This window comes from Cibotium barometz, chromosome 38 (assembly GCF_041138505.1).
Source record: "Cibotium barometz isolate CiBa-2024 chromosome 38, ASM4113850v1, whole genome shotgun sequence".
Taxonomy (NCBI): domain Eukaryota; kingdom Viridiplantae; phylum Streptophyta; class Polypodiopsida; order Cyatheales; family Cibotiaceae; genus Cibotium; species Cibotium barometz.
In genome coordinates this window covers 35,754,639-35,775,041 of record NC_141083.1, presented here as the reverse complement: position 1 = coordinate 35,775,041, position 20,403 = coordinate 35,754,639, and the positions used below count along the sequence as shown (strand labels likewise).

General features: G+C 46.0%; 1 protein-coding gene across 1 annotated transcript in view; it reads left to right on the top strand.

Moving 5' to 3' along the window:
- Positions 1-20,001, top strand: part of LOC147616647 (cytochrome c oxidase assembly protein CtaG / Cox11 family) — a 52,844-nt gene extending 32,843 nt beyond the window's left edge. Inside the window, exons 6-7 of the mRNA XM_086777710.1 lie at positions 19,474-19,554; positions 19,649-20,001. Of these exons, the coding sequence (XP_086633836.1) occupies positions 19,474-19,554; positions 19,649-19,777 (210 nt within the window). The 3' untranslated portion in view covers positions 19,778-20,001. The remainder of the gene's footprint in view (positions 1-19,473; positions 19,555-19,648) is intronic.
- Positions 20,002-20,403: the final 402 nt, after the last annotated feature.

The window sequence follows — 20,403 nt, the reverse complement described above, 5'->3', positions numbered from 1 at the left end:
CTCGTAAAGAGATGGATGCCTTGAAAAAGAGGCTGCATCAAACCTTTGATATGATGGATTTGGGTGATGCAAATCACATTTTGGGTATGCGGATACTTCGGGACAGAAATCAGCATGTGTTGTATTTGTCTCAGAAGGAATACATTGGCAAAGTTTTGCAGAGGTTCAATATGGACGGGGGGAAGAAGACTAGTACTCCTTTGCCTCCATATGTGAAACTCAGTGCTATGGACAGCCCACAGTCAGATAGAGACAGGGCTGATATGGCCAAGATTCCGTATGCTTCAGCTTGTGGCAGTCTCATGTATGCCATGGTTGCTACTAGGCCGGACATTGCATTTGCAGTGGGAGTGGTTTCTAGATACATGGCCAACCCTGGCAAGAAGCATTGGGAAGTAGTGAAAGGTGTCATGAGATACCTGAAGGGCACACAGGATATGTGCATTTGCTTTGGCAAACAGGATGCATTAGTGCATGGTTACACGGATTCGGATTATGCCGGTCATCTAGATAACCGGAAGTCTACTACCGGTTATGTGTTTACATTCACAGGAGGTGCTGTGTCATGGATATCCAGGATGCAGAAGTGCACAGCCTTATCTACTACAGAGGCCGAGTATATTGCAGCCACAGAGGCTTGCAAGGAGGCATTATGGCTATCTCGGTTAGTGGTTGATTTGGGATATACAGGGGATATTCCATTGTTGCATTGTGACAGTCAGAGTGCCATCCAGTTGGCAAAGAACCCTGTCTTTCATGCAAAGACGAAGCATGTGGATGTGAAGTATCACTTCATCAGAGAGGTGATAGAGAACAAGCAAATTCAGCTTGTTAAGATTCATACGGATGACAACCCGGCTGATCTATTGACAAAGAGTTTGCCTCCGGAGCGGTTTGCTCATTGCAGACACTTGATGGGCATTGGATGAGGCCATTTTCAGCCTTGATATGGCCTTGTATATTATCATGTACATGCTGATTTTTCTTTTCCTTTACTTAAGGGCACTTTGCCTTTAAGTGGGAGGTTGTTGGGGTAAAGGCGTTATGCCCACCCTTATAGTGTGTACAAGCCCATAAGTTATAGTACATAGTACACTTAGTACTTTTAATGTACTAAGTGCACTATGTATACTAGTGCAATATACATGTGTGATAGGGGAGTCACACACTCATATCATCATGAGTTGACTTATCCCCACAACTCTCTCTCTCTCTCTCTCTTCGCCAGATGGACCACAGCAGCAGCAGGACATGGATACCGCCCACACCAGGGGTACACTGATTGATCGTGCGATTGAGCTTGGGTGGTCCAGACGCCCACGACCACGGAGGAGGGCATCCCAGCATAGACGGAGGTTGCAGCGGCAGATTCGGATTATTCTTGCGAGGCATGCGAGACACCCAGTCAGGGTGCTGACCACAGAGGATATTGAGGAGATCCGCCAGTGTTCGATGCGGCACATATTATGAGATGGAGGTACCTCCATAGTGTACCTTCCAGTTCCAGTTTCATTTTCTAGGTGCCAGTAGTATCATCTTTATTTTTCATTTTCTGGGTTTTTTTTAATCCAGACATTGTATCAGATCCACCATGATGTAACTTTTGGTCTCATAGGTCATTATGGCCTTTTGAAGACGTTAATATAACATTTCATTTCATTTCATTTCATTTCTTCCTTGTTCTCTCTGTGTATGTCTCCCACATGAATTACTCTAACCCTAATTCATACTCCCACACATTTGGCACCTGTACCTGCTCAATTGATGAAAATTGACATGCAAATCCCTAAAAATTGAAGCAAGTACCTCTGAAAATTTCTGTTGCAGGAAAGAGAGGGGGTCGTGCTGATGCTGTTGCAGTCTAAAAAAAAACTGCTTGGCCTTTGAATGTCGCAGGGGAGAGGTCGTCTTTGGAGCATTTGGAGCAAAGCGCAGGGGCACACACTGGTTTTCCCACAGATGGCGCCAAGGGCACACACTGGTTCAACGCAGGGACACACAGTCGCTGCCCAACGCTTCTTCTCCAGGCGGAACAGGCGTGCAACACAGTAGACGGCGGGAAGCTGTGACACGCGTAGCTCTACAGGTTGAAGACGGTGATTACAGACGGTCAGAGTCGAATTGCAGGGAGGTGCGCGTGCCTACAGGCGAGAGCTTCTCTCTCAAGCGCAGGTTGAGACAGAGATGGAGTCAGATTGGCAGGCGACGAGCAAGCGAACTAATCAACGTGCGTGGTCGAAGCTGGTACGTCGACGGAGGGAACTGCAAGCTGGCGGCTTTTCGCTATAGGTGCCTCACCTGCTGCGAGCGCTGCCCCAGCGAGTCGGGAAGAAGGCGATGGGCTTGAGGGTGGCTCGCCAAGTGGAGTCGTCTTCAGTGATCTTCACAACGCGCTTCATCTCCTTCTTGTGGCCAGGCGTCTGACACCCAACGCCTTGCTGCAACGCACTGCTGCCACTCCCTCTCACTGTCTTGCAGCGCACGTGCTCCTTGCTGAGCACCAAAAAAGCTCCAAGCAATCTCCTCTGCTCGTGCCAAGCTCAAGGCTCCATAGCCGAGCTTCTTCTTCGTGATGAAGACGACTCAGCACACCCGCACCCACAAGGACACAACCGTGGCTCTGATACCAGTTGAAGGGAGAGAGTTAGGGTTTCATGTGGGAGACATACACAGAGAAGAAGGGAGAGAGAGAGAGAGAGATATGTGGGGATAAGTCAACTCACAGTATGAGTGTGTGACTCCCCTATCACACATGTATATTTGCTCTAGTACACATAGTGTACTTAGTACATTAAAAGTACTAAGTGTACTATGTACTATAAAACTTATGGGCTAGTACATACTATAAGGGTGGGCATAATGCCTTTACCCCAACACTATCTAGAGCCTAGGGCTCTGATACCATGTCAGAATACGCAGCGGAGATGATGACCAGATCTGGGAACATGAGCAAAAACGCATGCAGAAAAATACAGCACAAGAGATAGAGAGATGTAGGCGTGAAACTCTGCTCTATATACACAAGAAGATCCCGGGTATGATACAAAAGTGGTATGGGGACTGGGGGCCTATTTATATGCCCCCATATACCAGTCGGCCTGTGCTACAGGCAGCCGACTGGTACTGAATCTCCACGACCAGCTAAAAACAGCCAGTCGGCCAGGTATCAGCAGTCGGCCATCTCAGTAAGGGAGTCGTGGACCAGTGCCATCAGTCGGCCAGCTACTGGGCCCTCCCGCCACCTCAGGGCTGCCTCCCAAGCCACAGAAAAAATGAAAAAAATAGGAAAAAAATGCGGAGAGTGGGAAAAAATGATAAAACACCTCATAAGGGCGGGCACACCCACAATAAAGGCCCTGGTGTATAAAACTGGACAGGAGATGACTTCTAACAGTTAATGGGTGTGGATGTGTATGTGAAAGAATGTGATGTAAATGAATGTGGATGTGAATGATGAGATGAGAATGAGATGTGAGGTTATGTGAAAGGATGAGATGTAAAGTAAATGGATGTGGATGTGTATGTGAAAGAATGTGATGTAAATGAATGTGGATGTGAATGATGAGATAAGAATGAGATGTGAGGTTATGTGAAAGGATGAGATGTAAAGTAAATGGATGTGGATGTGAATGGATGTGATGTAGCTGTGATGTGATGTAAAGTGATGTGGGTGTGATGTGATATAAAGGGATGTGGATGTGATATAAAGGGATGTGGATGTGAATGTAATATGGGTAGATGCGAATGGATGAGATGTGATAAAGATAAATGTGGATAGATGTGATAAGATAGAATATGAAGTGATTGGATAAGAATGGATGAAGTGATTGGATGAGAATGGATGAAGGACGATGGGAATACATATGATTGGACATGGATTAAGAAATGTAGATTGAGGTGAAACAATGTGGAAAGATGAGAGTTTGTTATAGAAATGTATTTATGACCTGTTTTTAAATGACTGTTTTATGAAAAGATTGCTGGAGAAGCATTTTGACCGTCTTGTGAATGAGGTCGTGGAGATCTAAGTGATAAAGTTGCAACAGCTGACGGAGAGTCAATAGAGGACGTCTCGCGTAGCAAGGTCGGTCGAGGTTTTGACCAGTCTCGGTTCGATTTAAATGGTGAGCTTCCGGTACGGTGGATAAGGGACCAAGGAAGCGGCTTATGAGTGAAGTGCTAGGTGACCTGCGAACTGGCAAGCTTTCCGCCACTCGACAAGCTTGGCTACTTGTTCTCATGCACAGCTGACATGCTTTCTCATGTACAGCCGAGTTGACACACTGAAAAACGACAGCCGACAACCCTTCCTCTCTCTCTCTTATTGATGTACTCAGCCGACAAGCTATTGCTTGTTGAGTCACACAACCGACTATTTCACTTGCTTCTCTCCTCGCCAAAAAAAACAACTCTTCACTTACTAATCAAAGCGACCCTTTCCATGACCACAACCTGCTCTGGTTTCAACGATGCAAACATAATACAATACGCTGAATTCTGAAAAAACAGCAGTATACACGAAAAAACAGCAGTCATCTTGAACTCATACCTCTTTCTTCTCTACAATTCTGTTTTTACAATTTTCAGAGTCTTACAATTCTGTTTTTATAACCGTAAGACAATCAGTTTATTGTACTTTTTAGTCTGATTTAGTTGTTCTCTTTGATGAGACACCAACTTTAGATGTACTCTCAGTTTTGGTCTCATAGGCCATTATGGCCTCTCAGAGACGTTAATATATCATTTCATTTCTACCTACCAACTTGCATGCTCTGATACCATTGTCAAATCCCCACGGATCTCTTAGTAGAGAAATCCTGAAACATGACTCGAAACCTGCAAAACAAAGCCAAACAACGTGAAGGGGGTGCAGGTCTGACTCACCACCCAACCATGACATCCGTGGGCAAAACCCACAAGTCTTGGCTGTCCCCACCGAGCCACGAGCTGAGCTAACTAGCAAGACGCACTGACCAATCTCTAGCGTATGACGTCCCATACCACAACGGTGCTACCCTCGCAGGCCTCGAGACTGTTGTCGGCCTCGGCTACATGAAGTAGGTGCACGTCTGCACTAGATCCAGGCTCCTGACCATAGTCACCAGAAACGTTTCGAGTTTTGAAGGTTTTTTTTTGAAAGGTATCGTCTGTCCCCTACTATATATATATATATATATATATATATATAAATTTATATATACATAGTAGAGGGAAGAGAGAGGAAAGAGAAGATCAGGGTAAGGAGGGCAAAGAGGGGGAGGAGGAGGAGAAGACGGGGCAGCAGTGGAAAGTGCTCCATAGTCACATGGGTTGGGGGACCAGAACGGGGACGGGGAAGGGTTTGGGAATGGGGAACGCCTAGAGGCAGGGAACGGGGACGGGGGTGGGACAGTACACAAAAAATGCATCAATATATCCATCAAATGTTAAGTATTTATATTACATTGAGTACTTTGAAAGAAAGCACACAAAATGACACAATTCATGATTCATATTACAAAAATAGTGTACTGCTTGCTAACTGGGTACACAAAACACAATACAATTGTCGAGACTCACGGTTGAAGCATAGTCTACTGTCTCTGGAATGCAGATACTAGAAAATAAACCATGTCTACATAAATATAGCTTGGGTAGAGGGCCCTAAAGGCTGAGCTCCACATGTGACATCCAAGGTTGAAACCTACGGTGTTGCGCTAATCAATCAGAATCCATACTGAAGGAAACACTGGCCTCGTTGTCATGAGCATCAGTCTCTGTGACCTCAACCTGCTCATTCTCCTTCTCTTGTTGCTGCTCCCACTCCACAAAAGGATCAGTTTTTGTAATCACCCCCTTACCCAACATACGCAAGTTGGCACTTACAAAAACCAGATCACGGTTTTTTTCTACGCCAAGGCGGTTTCTCTTCTTTGATGCAATGTGACTATAGGAGCTCCACAGTTGCTCCAAACAAGAGGAGCTCACAGCTTGGCTGAGAATGCGAATAGCCAATTGCTGTAACTCTGGTCCATCTGATCCAAAATCCTCCCACCACAAAGTTTCCCCAACCCGAGTCCGATCCTCCTGTGCATCGGGGCAACCATACATGCCACGAAAAGATCTATACTCTTGGCTCTGGCACCAATCTCTCTAAGATAATCCGCCAACCACTATTCACCTCTCGATCATTTTCTTGACCCTTGCCTTGAAACTCGGGGTCGAAAATGTATGCTGCTGCATGCAAAGGAGAATGATATGCATTCCATCTTTTGACACAGATCCTGAACCATCTCATACTTGCTCTTGAGAGTGTCCTCCTCATCCTCGTCATCATGATCAAATTGCTCTTGCTCTTTAATGAGCTCTTTCAATTGCTCAATCATCCTGTCCATGGCCTCATACACTTTCCCAATGCATGGCTTCATGCCATCCATAAGCCTCAACAAATGCATTATGGGCTGCACCATTGCATCAATGCGACGCACATGCTCCCAAAACTCAAGATCTTCAGCATCATCTTTGCATTTCCACCCTCCAGTAGTAGAGGCTAACGGAGATGTAGTGAACTCATCACTAATGAAATTCTGCCTCAATGCGGCACTACATGTACTCAACTGGCCCAACATCAGAAAGTTATACGCAAACCGTATTTCCGAGTACTTCAAGAACTGCTTGCTTGATTTCTTATTAAACTCATGTAGTAAGAATTGATGATTCAACACAAAAGTGATCATGTGACTTGCCCTCTCAATGATGGGCGCAATCCAAGGCAACTTCCCTATATTCTTCAGCAAATTATTGAGGCAATGTGCCATGCAAAATGACACTGTCACATGTCGATACATCCCTTCAACAATGGCACCTGCTGCCCTGTTGGCAGCCTCGCCATCTACAACAAATCCCATAACAAGGTGACTACCAACAAACTCTATTGCCTCTGTCCACTCAGATGCAAGCACATCAGCACTCTTCCCAGTCCCTGATGCATCATGCCATGAAATGAAATACATCTCTCCTCGAGAATAGGTCACTACCCCATGGATAGACCTCTTTCGTGTATTGCTCCATCCATCAGCGATGAGAGACACTCCATTCTTTTTCCACATATGCTTTGTGTTCTGTGTAGCTTGCTCTACTGCATGCCTCTCTTTCTCAAGAAGAGTGGTAGGCAAGGTCTCTGAGGATGGGGGAGTGTAAGATGGACCATACTCGCCAATCTTCCTCACCATAACCTTGAAGTACTCAGATCTGGCAGCATGGAAGGCAATATGATCATGAAAAAAGAAGCGAGCCACTGCCGTATCAACGTCCTCCTTTCTCTTGGGATCCCCTTTCTGATCAAGGGTGCTGAAACCGGCCTCTGGTAGAAACCAAAGTGTGCTGTGTTTCCCTCTGATCAGCCAAGACCATTCAGCAGGGTAGCCTTGAGCATACATCTGGCATATCCCATGTACATGGTTCCACAACTCAGCACAAACATACATTCACTGTCCAATCTGTGTGTCCACCCTTTCAATTTGCCATACCCCTCCTCTCACAAGGGGCCAGATAGCACAACTCTGCAGCAGACATAAGCCAATGGAAAGAAAGATAGATGGACAAGTTCAGAGCTTACCAAATCAGCTCGTGGCTCTGCACTCGTGAAGCAGTTCGTACCAGTCTGTACTTGGCAACGGCTGTCTGTACTCTTCCCCCTGCAACCACCTGACTGTTTGCACCAACCAAGCTCTGGAAAAGCTCTGCCTGCAATTGGAGATGCTGTACCTGTCCGTACAGGTCAGTAATTCTCCACTGTACCTGTCCGTACAGGTCAGTAGAACACTTCTATACGTGTCCGTACAGTTTCCACAGGTGCTTGTACTGTACTGGTCAGTACCCAACAGCAGCCGCCTGCTCTGACTGTATCTGTCAACGCAGCCTGCTCCTGTCCTGTCCAGCGCCGCTTGCTCCTATCATGTCCGTACGATTGTACCAGCAGTCCACGTGGCAGCGTACGTGCCTGCACTGCCTGAAACTGCAACTGCAGTCGCCTGCAACAACGAGCAACAGAGATAACAGCCGCCTGACCTGCAGCAGCCGTACACAGTACCTGCTGTCCGTACAGAGCTATACGGCCTGGCTGTATGGCCTGTTCTTCAATAACTCCAGCAAAAACAGCAGCCAAAAAACAGTCGACTTCCTCTCTTCTCCACGCTTCAAGCTTGCACGTAGGTTACACGCCTCCCAAAAAGCTAGAGAGAGAGAGAGATGAGAGAGGCATGCAACTCCAAAAGTGGAGTGGCCTCTCTCCAAAAATGTCCTAGGGCCCCAACTTTAATAAACATTAAAGTTCCCTAGGGGCCACTAAGGCCTAGGGGCAACTATAAATAAAACATTAAAATATTAATGTTCTAGTTCCCCCCTTCACACCTAGAGATGTCCATACATCATTCTCTCTGTCCGGGCATCCCAAATGTGAATCATTTAATATTTTTGCTCAGCAACCACCATGCCCACACTTGTGCTGTTCCATTTTCACAGGGCCATGACATACCCCCCTCTTGAAAAATGGCAAGCGTCCTCGATTGCATTCTGGTGATACAACAAAATATCCAAAGTGAAATATACAATATGGCAAGATCAGCGTCCCAATCTCTCTAAGCCATGCACATGTATCAACATTCACTGCAAACCAATGGCGTAGTAGTAGTCCAAGTTGTATACCACTGTGAACCATACACAACCACAATATCCCATGTGACTAGTACACATATATCATAGAAGTCCCATAATCAGATGTACTGTCAGTCATCAGTACCTTTGGGTGAGATAAAAACTGCACCAAGCGACCTCTAGATGTCATCTAAGCCTGTCTGTATCAAGGGAGTGGAGGTGCTACCCCCCTCTTGAGCATCAAGTAATGCTCCAGACCCATGCTCTGCTGAACCTAAATGAGCCACAATAAGAGTCGGCTCTAACCCAAAGGCATCGAGATAAAGCTGCAAAACCTGAGGTGAATCTGTTAAGTCACCTTCCTCCATCCACTTCGCATCCATCGGTGAATAGTTCTTCACAAGATAGCGACGGGAAACTTTATCTCGTACCTTTCTTTTCTTATGTGCCAGTATCTGCTCTGGAATAAGAACCTCATCAAGTTCCTCAACTTCTGGCTGAGCCTCATCTGATATATCCTTAGGCACATCCCCACGGAAAGGTCTAAGGAGACTCACGTGAAAAGCATTGTGAATCTTCTAGTGATCTGGTAGCTTCAAACGATAGGCCACCTCACCAATCTTTTCCAATACCTGAAAAGGCCCATAATAACGCATGCTCAACTTAGGGAATAAGCGCTCTTTACCCTTCATCTTCTTGAGTCTAGCCTTTTCAAAGCGCAAAAGAACCCAATCACCAATGCAAACTCTAAAGCACGTCTGTGACGGTCTGCTGCTTTCTTTTGCTTCTGCTGAGTTTTCTGGAGTGCCAACTTAACTCTCCGATAAGCTTCATCCATATTTTCCACATACTGATCAGCCTCAAAGATCTTATCCTTTGTATGCAATGGGTGGTACCTTCTTACCTCCTTCCACAATCTCAAAAGGCGCCTTGCCCGTCGAGGTATGAACAGTGTTGTTATATGCAAACTCCACCAAAGGAAGATACTTTTCCCATTGTTGCTTGTGCTCTGACACATAACACTTGAGAAGATCTAACACTGTAGAGTTAGCCTCTTCCGATTGACCATCTGTTTGTGGATGAAATGACGATGAAAACTTGAGAGTTGTTCCCATGTTGTCAAACAACCCTCTCCAGAACAAACTCGTCATCCGTGGATCACGGTCACTAATGATAGACGTAGGCAAGCCATGATACTTGAAGATGTTCGCCATGAACAACTTCACCATATGATCCACTTTGATCATCTTACGCACGGGAATGAAATGAGCCTGCTTACTGAACCTGCATATGATAGTCCAAATGCCATCATTGCCCGTTTGTGTCCGTGGAAGATCAAATATAAAATCCATGGCAATGCTCTCCCAAGGTCTATCTGGAATAGGTAAAGGCTGTAATAACCCTGGTGTCTTTTGACGGTCAAACTTTACCTTCTGACATACGATGCATTGCCTAACAAAGGCATCAACATCTCTTCTCAAGGTTGGCCAATAAAAGAAGTCTCCACTGCTTTTACCGTGGCGTCAATACCTCTATGACCTGCATACGGTGGGGCATGACTTTCAATCATAACCTTGAGTCGCAATGGCCTGGTAACACACAGTCTGCCATGCATCAACAAAAATCCATCCCTGAGAGTATAATGCTCATGCCGCTGATCCTCACAACCTTTCAAAGTCCTCATCATGGACATACTGCTCTTTCATTTCATCAAGCTCATGATGATAAGCAAGTGAAACTGCTGAGACCTGTGGCTTGCGTGACAAAGCATCTGCCACTACATTCTTTTTGCCTTCCACATGCACAATCTGAAAGTGAAACATAGACAAAAAGTTTGCCCATCGCATATGCTTCTCTAAAAGCTTAGTTTGCGTGAGGAAATAACGCAAAGTCTGATGATCTGTCTACACAGTGAAATCAGCCCCAAGCAAATAGTGTTTCCATGTAGAAAGAGCGTGAATTACAGCCAACATCTCTTTCTCATAAACCTGTAAATGCTTCTCGGCATCTTGCAATATTCTACTCTCATAAGCTATCACATGTCCTTCCTGCATGAGAACTGCCTCAATGCTACTTCCACATGCATCACACTGGACAACAAAAGCCTTTCGGAGGTCCGGTAACACCAATACTGGATCCGAAGTAAGCTTTTCTTTGAGCTTTTTGAAGGCTGTAATTTCCCGATCAGCCCATCTAAACGGAGTTGCCTTCTTTGTTAAGGCATGAAGGGGCGAAGCAATTTCAGCAAAATACTGTATGTACCGCCTGTAATAGGAACACAATCCCAAAAAGCTGCGTACATCATGCATGGTCCTCAAATCTGGCCAATTAAGAATTGCTTCCACCTTCGCTGGATCCATACGGACTCCATGCTTAGACACAATATGCCCCAAGAAATGTATCTCTTGCAAGAAAAACTCACTCTTCTTGCCATTAACAACCAGCCTATGGTTCCTGAGTTCTGCAAACACAATGGCCAAATGCCTTCTATGCTCTTGCTCAGTTTGTGAATGCATAATCATATCATCAAAGAATGTGCCCACAAACGCTCTATGAGGCCTGAAAATCCTGTCCATCATTCTGTTAAATGTGGCAGGTGCATTTGTCAAACCAAAGGGCATAACCAAGAACTCATACAACCCAAACGTGGTTCGAAATGCTGTTATGCACATCCTCGGGTCTAATACGTATCTGATGATACCCGCTTTTCAAGTCAATGCGACTAAAGACTGTGGAGCCCTGTAAGCGGTCCAAAATGTCATTGATCCTCGGTATGGGGAATCGATTCTTGATGGTATTCTTGTTCAGCGCCCTGTAATCAATACACATGCGTCAAGAACCATCCTTCTTTTGCACTAAGAGTATAGGTGAGCAAAAGGGTGATGAGCTAGGCTGTATCAACCCTTTATTCAAAAGCTCCTGTACCTGACTCATAGTTTCTTCCTGTTGGGCTGCACTAACACAGTACGGCGGTCTATTTGGTGGAGTACTACCAGGAATTAGATCAATGGCATGATCTTTTGGCCTCTCTGGAGGAAGTTCCCCTGGCAATGACTCGGAAAAACAATCTTGGAACCCACATAAGAAATCAGTCCTGTCCTTATCTAACATAGACAAATTAGACTTAGACTCATCATCTTGTGCATCCTTTACATAAATCAAGTACGCGGAAAGATGCTTTTTCATTACTGATGAAATTACCGAAGCTGATACAATAGGAACAGATTCTCCTTTAAGTTTTACATCCAAAACATGTTCTTTCCCTGTATGAGTCGGAGTGATCTTCCTATTGTATGTATCCACCACCGCATGTACTCTGTGGCACCATGGCATGCCCAACAAAACATCACAGCCATCAAGTGGCATGATGAAAAACTCTTCGCTGTCCACATAACCCTGCAAATGAAGCCTGAGCTTCCCAATGATAGAAGTAACGGGTTCTGCATACCCTGGACAAGCCATGTTAGCCTCATATAACGGCCCCATCTCCTCTGCACGAATCCCCAATCGGCCAGCCAAATCTGGTGAAATAAAGTTGGCTCTAGCACCTGTGTCAAAGAATATCAAGGCATTTTGATCTCTCACTTTGTTCCATGCCCTGCACAACTCTGTCTCTTCACCACCTGGCTGTTCTCCCACAAGATCAGGAACTAACCCTGCAGAAGGTTTTGGTTTCTTTGACTTGGGCTCTCCTTTATTGTCAGAGTCCTTTTGGGACTTTCTCTTGGGACAATTAAATGACATATGTCCCTCTTCTGTACAGTAAAAACATTTCAGAGCATCTCTCAAAGCCTGTCTTTCCTCAGAAATTCTCTTGGGCATTGGCAACTTCTTATATCGCGTCTTTGAAGACCCTTTAGCATCACGTGAAGCATGCCTAGATTTTTTTAGCTTTCTTGCTCAAGTTCTTACTTCCTTTAAACCCAGATGAACCTCCAGTGAGTAACGCATTAGCTGTCATAGCATTCTCTATCATCTGTGACATGTTCGTTACTCGAGTCTTGATACAATAATCACGCACCTCTTTGGGCAGCCCACAACAATACTTCTCTACCTGCTCAGACAAAGACACTGCATGGTAAGAAGTCACTGGGAGTAAAGCTTCCCAAAACTTCTTGTTATAATCTTCCAAATTTTCACACTTTGAAGCATCCAACTTGTGCCATGCAGTCATAACATCCACCTCAAATGTAGATGTGAGCCATACGGAAGAGAACACCTGTTTAAATTGCACCCAAGTAGTTGGTGCTATGCCCTGCAGAAGAGTAGACCACCACTGCAATGCATTGCCTTTGAGAAAAGTGGCAGCTTTTCTCACTTTAGAGGACTCCGTGAAATTACCACCAGAAAAAGCAGCATCAAACTGTTGTAAAAAGGTAAGTGCTTTTAACTTATCTTTGGCTCCACTGAATGTATCAAATTTCACAGTAGCTCCCCCTTCCTTATAATCCTTCACCTTACCCATAGGCGTTAGATTATCGTATGGAAGTGGCTTCACAAGATTGCTACCCCCAGCATTCATGCCCATCATAGGGTCAACATTACCCATTCCCACACCTGGCATGCCATACATTCCAGCCATGTTTCCAAACATACCAGGCTGCATACCGGGCTGCATGCCACCATATATATTTGCTTGCATTCCAGGTTGCATGCTCCCAAACATATTTCCTTGCATTCCGGACTGCATACCACCATACATATTCCCCTGCATTCCAGGCTGAAAATTTGCTCCAAAAGGCCCTGGCAAACCCATGCCTCCTTGAGGATAACCCCCAGTCATAGATTGGAACACCGAGCCACCACCAAAATAACCTGGATGCATAGTTTGCTGAGGAATAGATGGCTGTCCAAAGAAGGAACTCTGAGAACCAAAAGCATGTTGTATGTTCGGAAACTGTCCAAAAGATGGATCCTGTGGGATGGCACCACTATGACCGTGAGGAAGGTTCTTAGAACGCACCTTCTTCTTCTTCTTTTCAGGCTCTGTACGGGATCTCATAAATTCAGCAAACTTCTCACTTTGTGTGAGCTGCATAAACACATCCATAACACCAGCCAAACGATTTTTAAACTGAGCATCATCTTCCTCTTTACCAAGCACATCTTCTGGCTGTGTTACATCCTCATAATGCTCATCATCTGCATCCTCGGATTCATTTCTCTCAGGAGAGGTCTCTTGCTCTTCCTCTTCATGATAAAACTACTCGTCTTCTGTATCAGACATGTTGCTGAATTTTTCAGCGATGACTTTCCTCGAGTCAACCACGAGCTCACCCCCTTAAGAAAGTTGATGATAGATCCCGGCAACGGAACCTTGAAACCGGCCTCTGGTAGAAACCAAAGTGCGGTAGACTAGCAGTCACCCTTCCACTTGTAGTCCAGATATAAAAACAAATTTGATTGGAGCTAGAGTGCCCCAAATCTGAAACGAAAACGACACCTGTTGGCCCCAAAGCTTGGCGCCCCTTGCGGTATTTCTTTATTCAATTTCAAAAAGATGTAGAGCTGAGTACAATAAAACCAGCCAGGAGAAATACACCTGTATGTCCAATCTGGCAGCCCACAATACCTCTTAGCACAGAGGATTCACACACAGATCTGTGTCCCACAAAAGCAACACTCTGTGTTTCCCTCTGATCAGCCAAGATCATTCAGCAGGGCAGCCTTGAGCATACATCTGGCATATCCCATGTACATGGTTCCACAACTCAGCACAAACATACATTCATTGTCCAATCTGTGTGTCCACCCTTTCAATCTGCCATACCCCTCCTCTCACAAGGGGCCAGATAGCACAACTTTGCAACAGACATAAGCCAATGGAAAGAAAGATAGATGGACAAGTTCAGAGCTTACCAAATCAGCTCGTGGCTCTGCACTCGTGAAGCAGTTCGTACCAGTCTGTACTTGACAATGACTGTCTGTACTCTTCCCCTTGCAACCACCTGATTGTTTGCACCAACCAAGCTCTGGAAAAGCTCTGCCTGCAACTGGAGATGCTGTACTTGTCCGTACAGGTCAGTAATTCTCCACTGTACCTGTCCGTACAGGTCAGTAGAACACTTCTGTACCTGTCCGTACAGTTTCCACAGGTGTCTGTACTGTACTGGTCAGTACCCAACAGCACCCGCTTGCTGACTGTATCTGTCAACGCAGCCTGCTCCTGTCCTGTCCAGCGTCGCCTGCTCCTGTCATGTCCGTACGACTTTACCAGCAGTCCACGTGGCAGCTGTACGTGCCTGCACTGCCTGAAACTGCAACTGCAGTCGCCTGTAACAACCAGCAACAGAGATAACAACCGCCTGACCTGCAGCAGCCGCACACAGTACCTGCTGTCCGTACAGAGCTGTACGGCCTGTTCTTCAATAACTCTAGCAAAAACAGCAGCCAAAAAACAGTCGACTTCCTCTCTTCTCCATGCTTCAAGCTTGCACGTAGGTTACACGCCTCCCAAAAAGCTAGAGAGAGAGAGAGATGAGAGAGGCATGCAACTCCAAAAGTGGAGTGGCCTCTCTCCAAAAATGTCCTGGGGCCCCAACTTTAATAAACATTAAAGTTGCCTAGGGGCCACTAAGGCCTAGGGGCAACCATAAATAAAACATTGAAATATTAATGTTCTAGTTCCCCCCTTCACACCTGGAGATGTCCATACATCATTCTCTCTGTCCGGGGACCCCAAATGTGAATCATTTAATATTTTTGCTCAGCAACCACCATGCCCACACTTGTGCTGTTCCATTTTCACAGGGCCATGACAGGTGCTCTGTCGACGTGCAAGAACTGTGGATGGCATGCTAAAGGATGCATGTGGTGTGGACAATGTATGGCTAGCTGATGCCGATGCAGAAGCTCTAGAGCCTTTGCTACATGCCTCCGATACAGGTGGTCTGACAAATGCTGTGCGGTCAACTGCCACAGGACGTGCCACCCTCCTTGTTGTAAAGAGAGACGCTTGTGCTACAGCCCGCTCTAAGAACTCCCTCCTTTTCTCTTGGCTTACATTTGGGCAAAAATGCACCTTATGCCGATACTCATGGAGAAGGTGAGCTCTCACCTTGTTTGCCCCACTTGTTCGTGTGCTAGGCTTCATTATGGCTGAGTCTGCTTTGCATCTCTAGAGGTTTGACAGAAAGTCAGTACGAAGGGCTTTGTGTGAATATATGCTCTTATGTGTGTGTGTGTGTGAGAGCATATCTTGATACAAAGTTCTACACCCACTATTGGGCACTGATGACGTTAGTGGGGATGTCGTAGTATCTAGTCCATACTATGCATAATGGAGTTGATAGTTATATAGTCTTGTGGGTTGACTACCATGAGTATATAACATGCACGTTCCTAAAAGGTGAATTTGGGCATGTTCCTGGATTCATCTAGGTATATATATATAACTTGTAGCGCCATTGACGTGAACCTCCCCCGCTTCCTGGTCTCTGGGCATTCACCTCTTCCCACCAAGATCAATTTGAACCCTTGTCCCCAACATGGGCTGCTGGTGCTCGTGAGGAAGAGGCCATTGTGATTGAACTTTGAGCTTTGAAGGCTGGCCGTTGATGGCACTGGGGCCTGGGCAGCTTAGATGGAGTCGTGGACCTGTGGTAGTGGGCCTTGGCAAGAACTTGTGCTGCAGCCTGCTGTGCATAGTGCACACTGCAGAGCAGAGATGGAGGAGAAGAGACGGAGGAGAGGCTGAGAGCAAGTGTGCATAGGTGAGAACAAAGATGAAGGACAGCGCACAACAGCACAAACGGATGAGAGCAGAGACGGAGGAGAGCAAGTGCACAGGTGACAGGTCACAGTAGAGATGGAGGAGTCTGGACTCTGGAGAGCACTCGATCGCATGACAGTAGAGACGAAGGAGAGCCGAGATCGCTCGATGCGTCACGCTCGCATGACTGGGCCTTCTTTTTAAACCAAAAGAAAACATAAAATGAGGCGAACGCCGAAGACAAAACATCCTGTTTTTTTCCCTTCCCGTCCCTAAACTTAGCTGCCAGCTGTCCCACAAGTTTAAGGCATCCCCTGGTGAGGGACAAGACATGGGATGTCTCCCCTGAAGAGGGACGCGTCTCCGTGTGAACGGGAGGCCGGGACGGCGTTCCCCCGTCCCCAAGGCTTGGGATAGGCGTCCCCTGTGGCTATGGAGTGCTCATTGCTTAGAAGGCACATGGGGCAACAGTCGGTAGCAAAGGGAACAAGGCGCAGATGTGGGGCGTTGGGGTGTCCAGCGTGGGCACGCACAGGTGACAGCAGAGATGGAGGAAAGCGCTCAACAGGACAGACGGAGAAGAGCACAACAGCACAGACGGAGAAGAGCAGAGATGGAAGAGCAGAGATGGAGGAGAGCAAGTGCACAGGTGACAGGTCACAATAGAGACTGAGTAGTCTGGACTCTGGAGAGCACTCGATTGCCTGACAACAGAGAGAGAGGAGAGCAGAGATCGCTCGACGCTTGCATGATTGGGCTTTTTTTAAAACCAAAAAAAACATAAAATGAGGCGAACGCTGAAGATAAAACATCCTGTTTTTTTCCCTTCCCGTTCCCAAACATAGTTGCCAGCTGTCCCACAAGTTTAAGGCGTCCCTTGACAGGGGACGGCCGTCCCCTGGTGAGGGACAGGACATGGGACGGCCCCCCTGAAGAGGGACACGTCCTCGTGTGAAAGGGAGGCCTGGATGGCGTTCCCCTGTTCCCAAGGCCTGGGACAAGCGTCCCGTGTGGCTATGAAGTGCTCATTGCATAGAGGGCACAGGGGGCAACAGTCGGCAGCAAGGGGCACAAGGCGCAGATGTGGGGCGTTGGGGTGTCCAACGTGGGCAGATGTGGGGCTTGGGCGCAGTAGCGTGGAGACTTACAGCAGACTCGCACGAAGGTGAGGCGGTGACGGAAGTGCGCAACGGGAAAATCGGGGGCAGTCAACAATCGCACGTGTTTTTTGGGAGAAAAAAAAAATGACTTTTTAAAAGTGAAGTTTTGTCAAAGGTTTTGAAGGTTTTGTAGAAATGTTTTGTGTTTGGAAGTTTTGCCAGACCAAAACGGGTTTTTTGGTGACTATGCTCCTGACCATAGAGCTCTCGCAAAGACTCTCGAAACTCTAATGAACAACTGACTAACCTTGGCCACCCTTTTATAGGCTCTTGGTCGGTCACCGGGCGTCCACACTTGGACACCCATCCATCCATACTTGGGTGCCCGCTTGTTAGTCTATCCCTAGGCTAGCTCGCCAATCAGCTTGCCTAGCTCCAAGCTTCCCCAAGCCTCGAAGCTAGTCTTGTGTTCGTGTTGCACATGGTAGATACACTCTGTGCACATGACAACAATTCTCGTAGCTTCTCTCGGGTTATCGCATGACTAGAAGTTGTGGTGGATTATCCCATATGCAAGAGCATGGGAAGTCGAAGAGCCATATATAGGGTGTGGTGGCACCTTGTCATAGATCTCTCCTCCGGTCGGGTTTTTGGGGAGGGGGCAACGGTTGGGAGAGCCCAGCCCCCGACGTTGCTTAGTGCCCTAGGGTGGTGTGCGCGCTGCTGCTGCTGTGTGACTTTGACAATATATCTCTGTCACGTGCATGCCATGTGGACATGCTTCTTCTGATCTGGACAGGCAGTAGGACAAGGTCAGACACCTTTTTAGGGCCGAGTGGGACCAAGAAGGCGTGGACCAGGCGGCAGCCTCACAAGGCTGTGAAGGGCAGCGTGGAGCATTCATTAGTACAGCCTGCAGTCGGTAGACAGCCAGCAGCAGCCTGACAGGAGGAAAACGCCAGGAATGTGCTGGTCGGCAGCATTAAATGCTGGTCGGCCAGATTTGGTCCAGTCGGCCAGATTTATAAGGGCATATATAAAGAGGGCCAGGTCTTTTAGTCAATCATTCAAGTGCCCATTTGGTACTTGGGTCATTAGGTAGAAGTACAAGGTTACCTTTTTAAGGGAAGCTCAGCTTCCATCATGACATTGTTATAAATAAGATTTTTGAGTAGTTTAGGAAACTGCTTTTCTCTCTTGCGTTTTCTCCAGTTCTTTGTGTATCAAGCATCCAGTGGGAATGCTGTGTTTCCGTTGAGTAATGATCTGGCCACAGAAGCTTCCGCATGTGATAATCTCCTGCCATTCCACCTCAGGTCAATTAGTTAAACGTACTGCTCAGAAAGTTTTTCCTAAAATGTTCTTTGTGAGGCAGATCCACACAATTTTTTTCTGGTCATGTGGAAGACTTGCCTTGTCTTGCAAAGGAGGGAAGCCTAGCAACTCTTGTGCAGTTACATAGAAACTGCTCAGAGTGGCAGGGGTTTGAAGTGCAGCAGAATGCTTTTGTCAAGCAACTTGACGTGTGTTTGAGTAAACTGTTTTGCGTAGGTTAATGTGGCGCATACAAATGGGAAAGACACTGTGACAGGGTGACTGTTTGAAATGCAGCATAGACCTAGAACCCATGAGACCTAGGGGCACCATCTGCTTCCATCTGTGCACATTTGGGTTTTTCACACCAGTTGGTTGGTTGTCCGCATGGATGTGCTCAGCCAGGCTGCTACTGATATATGGGTTGATCACTCCCGACAGACCAACCAGTTTTTAATCCACCTCTTAACTCTCACATACACAAAGAAGAGGAATAAATATTTCTTTCACATAAAACTCTGAGGAGGCCTTTGAATAAGGCTAGCTTCCATCTAAGCCACAGAGCATTTCATGTAATCGTTATGGCCGTCTTTGCATTGCTATTGGGGTTGCCACCATTACATGCTTACTGTATGCTTAAGCTATCATCCTTACCTGAATTCTTATAGTCTAGTTGCTGTCTCAGTCACTCTCTAAAATTTTTACCTGAATCAGGCGGGCGTTTATTTCAACAAAATCCAATGCTTTTGTTTTGAAGAGCAGAGGCTCCTTCCTGGGGAGAAAATTGATATGCCTGTAAGTGTTTCAATGCATGACAAACATGGCTGGTGTAAGGTATGCATTGTAGTCTGTGTATGCATGGATGATTTTTTTTGTTGTCATTGTGCAGGTGTTTTTCTATATTGATCCAGAGTTTGCTACGGATCCAAAGATGGACAATGTGAACAACTTGATATTGTCATACACGTTTTTCAGAGTTGAAGATGAGGAGGAATCCTATACAGATTCTAAGAACTAAATTCTCTCAAGAACAGATTTTTTTTCTCTCTCTGGAAGGTGCCTTCAGAAAAGGGTTTAAAAGGGTACTCTACTCGGCTACTTGGGCACCCTTATTTGCTGTTGAAATTATTAGGCAAAAAACAGGGAAATTTGTAAGGTCGACACTTCAGCCAGCAGCAAGGAATTTGCTGGCAAGAAATCCTTTTAAACCCTTTGTGGACTGTTTATATCTTTGAAATATAAACAAAGAAGAGCTAAATTTCACCTCTTAAGAGAAGTGGTTCCCACTGCAGAGTGGAGGTGCCATTCTCTGTGCAAGGCTTCAACCAACCCTCAACTCTATAAGGGCAGTTTCTTTTATCAAGGGCGCTAGAATAGAAGCAGGTGTTTGGCAATTTAATTGAAAATGTCTCCCACCTATATTTGTACTTAGAATCACAAAATTAAGAAGTACGTAAGATTCTTAACTGAATCGTATGCGGATTACAAAAATACCGATCAGTGCCTTTGTAAAAGTTTTGAAATATTGGAAATTTATAACAAGGTTTAATATTGTAGTTATTCTCTTTTATTAAAATATTAACTTTCAATGTTATATTGATTATGTGAAGTATAATAAAATGTAGTTATTCTCTTTTATTAAAA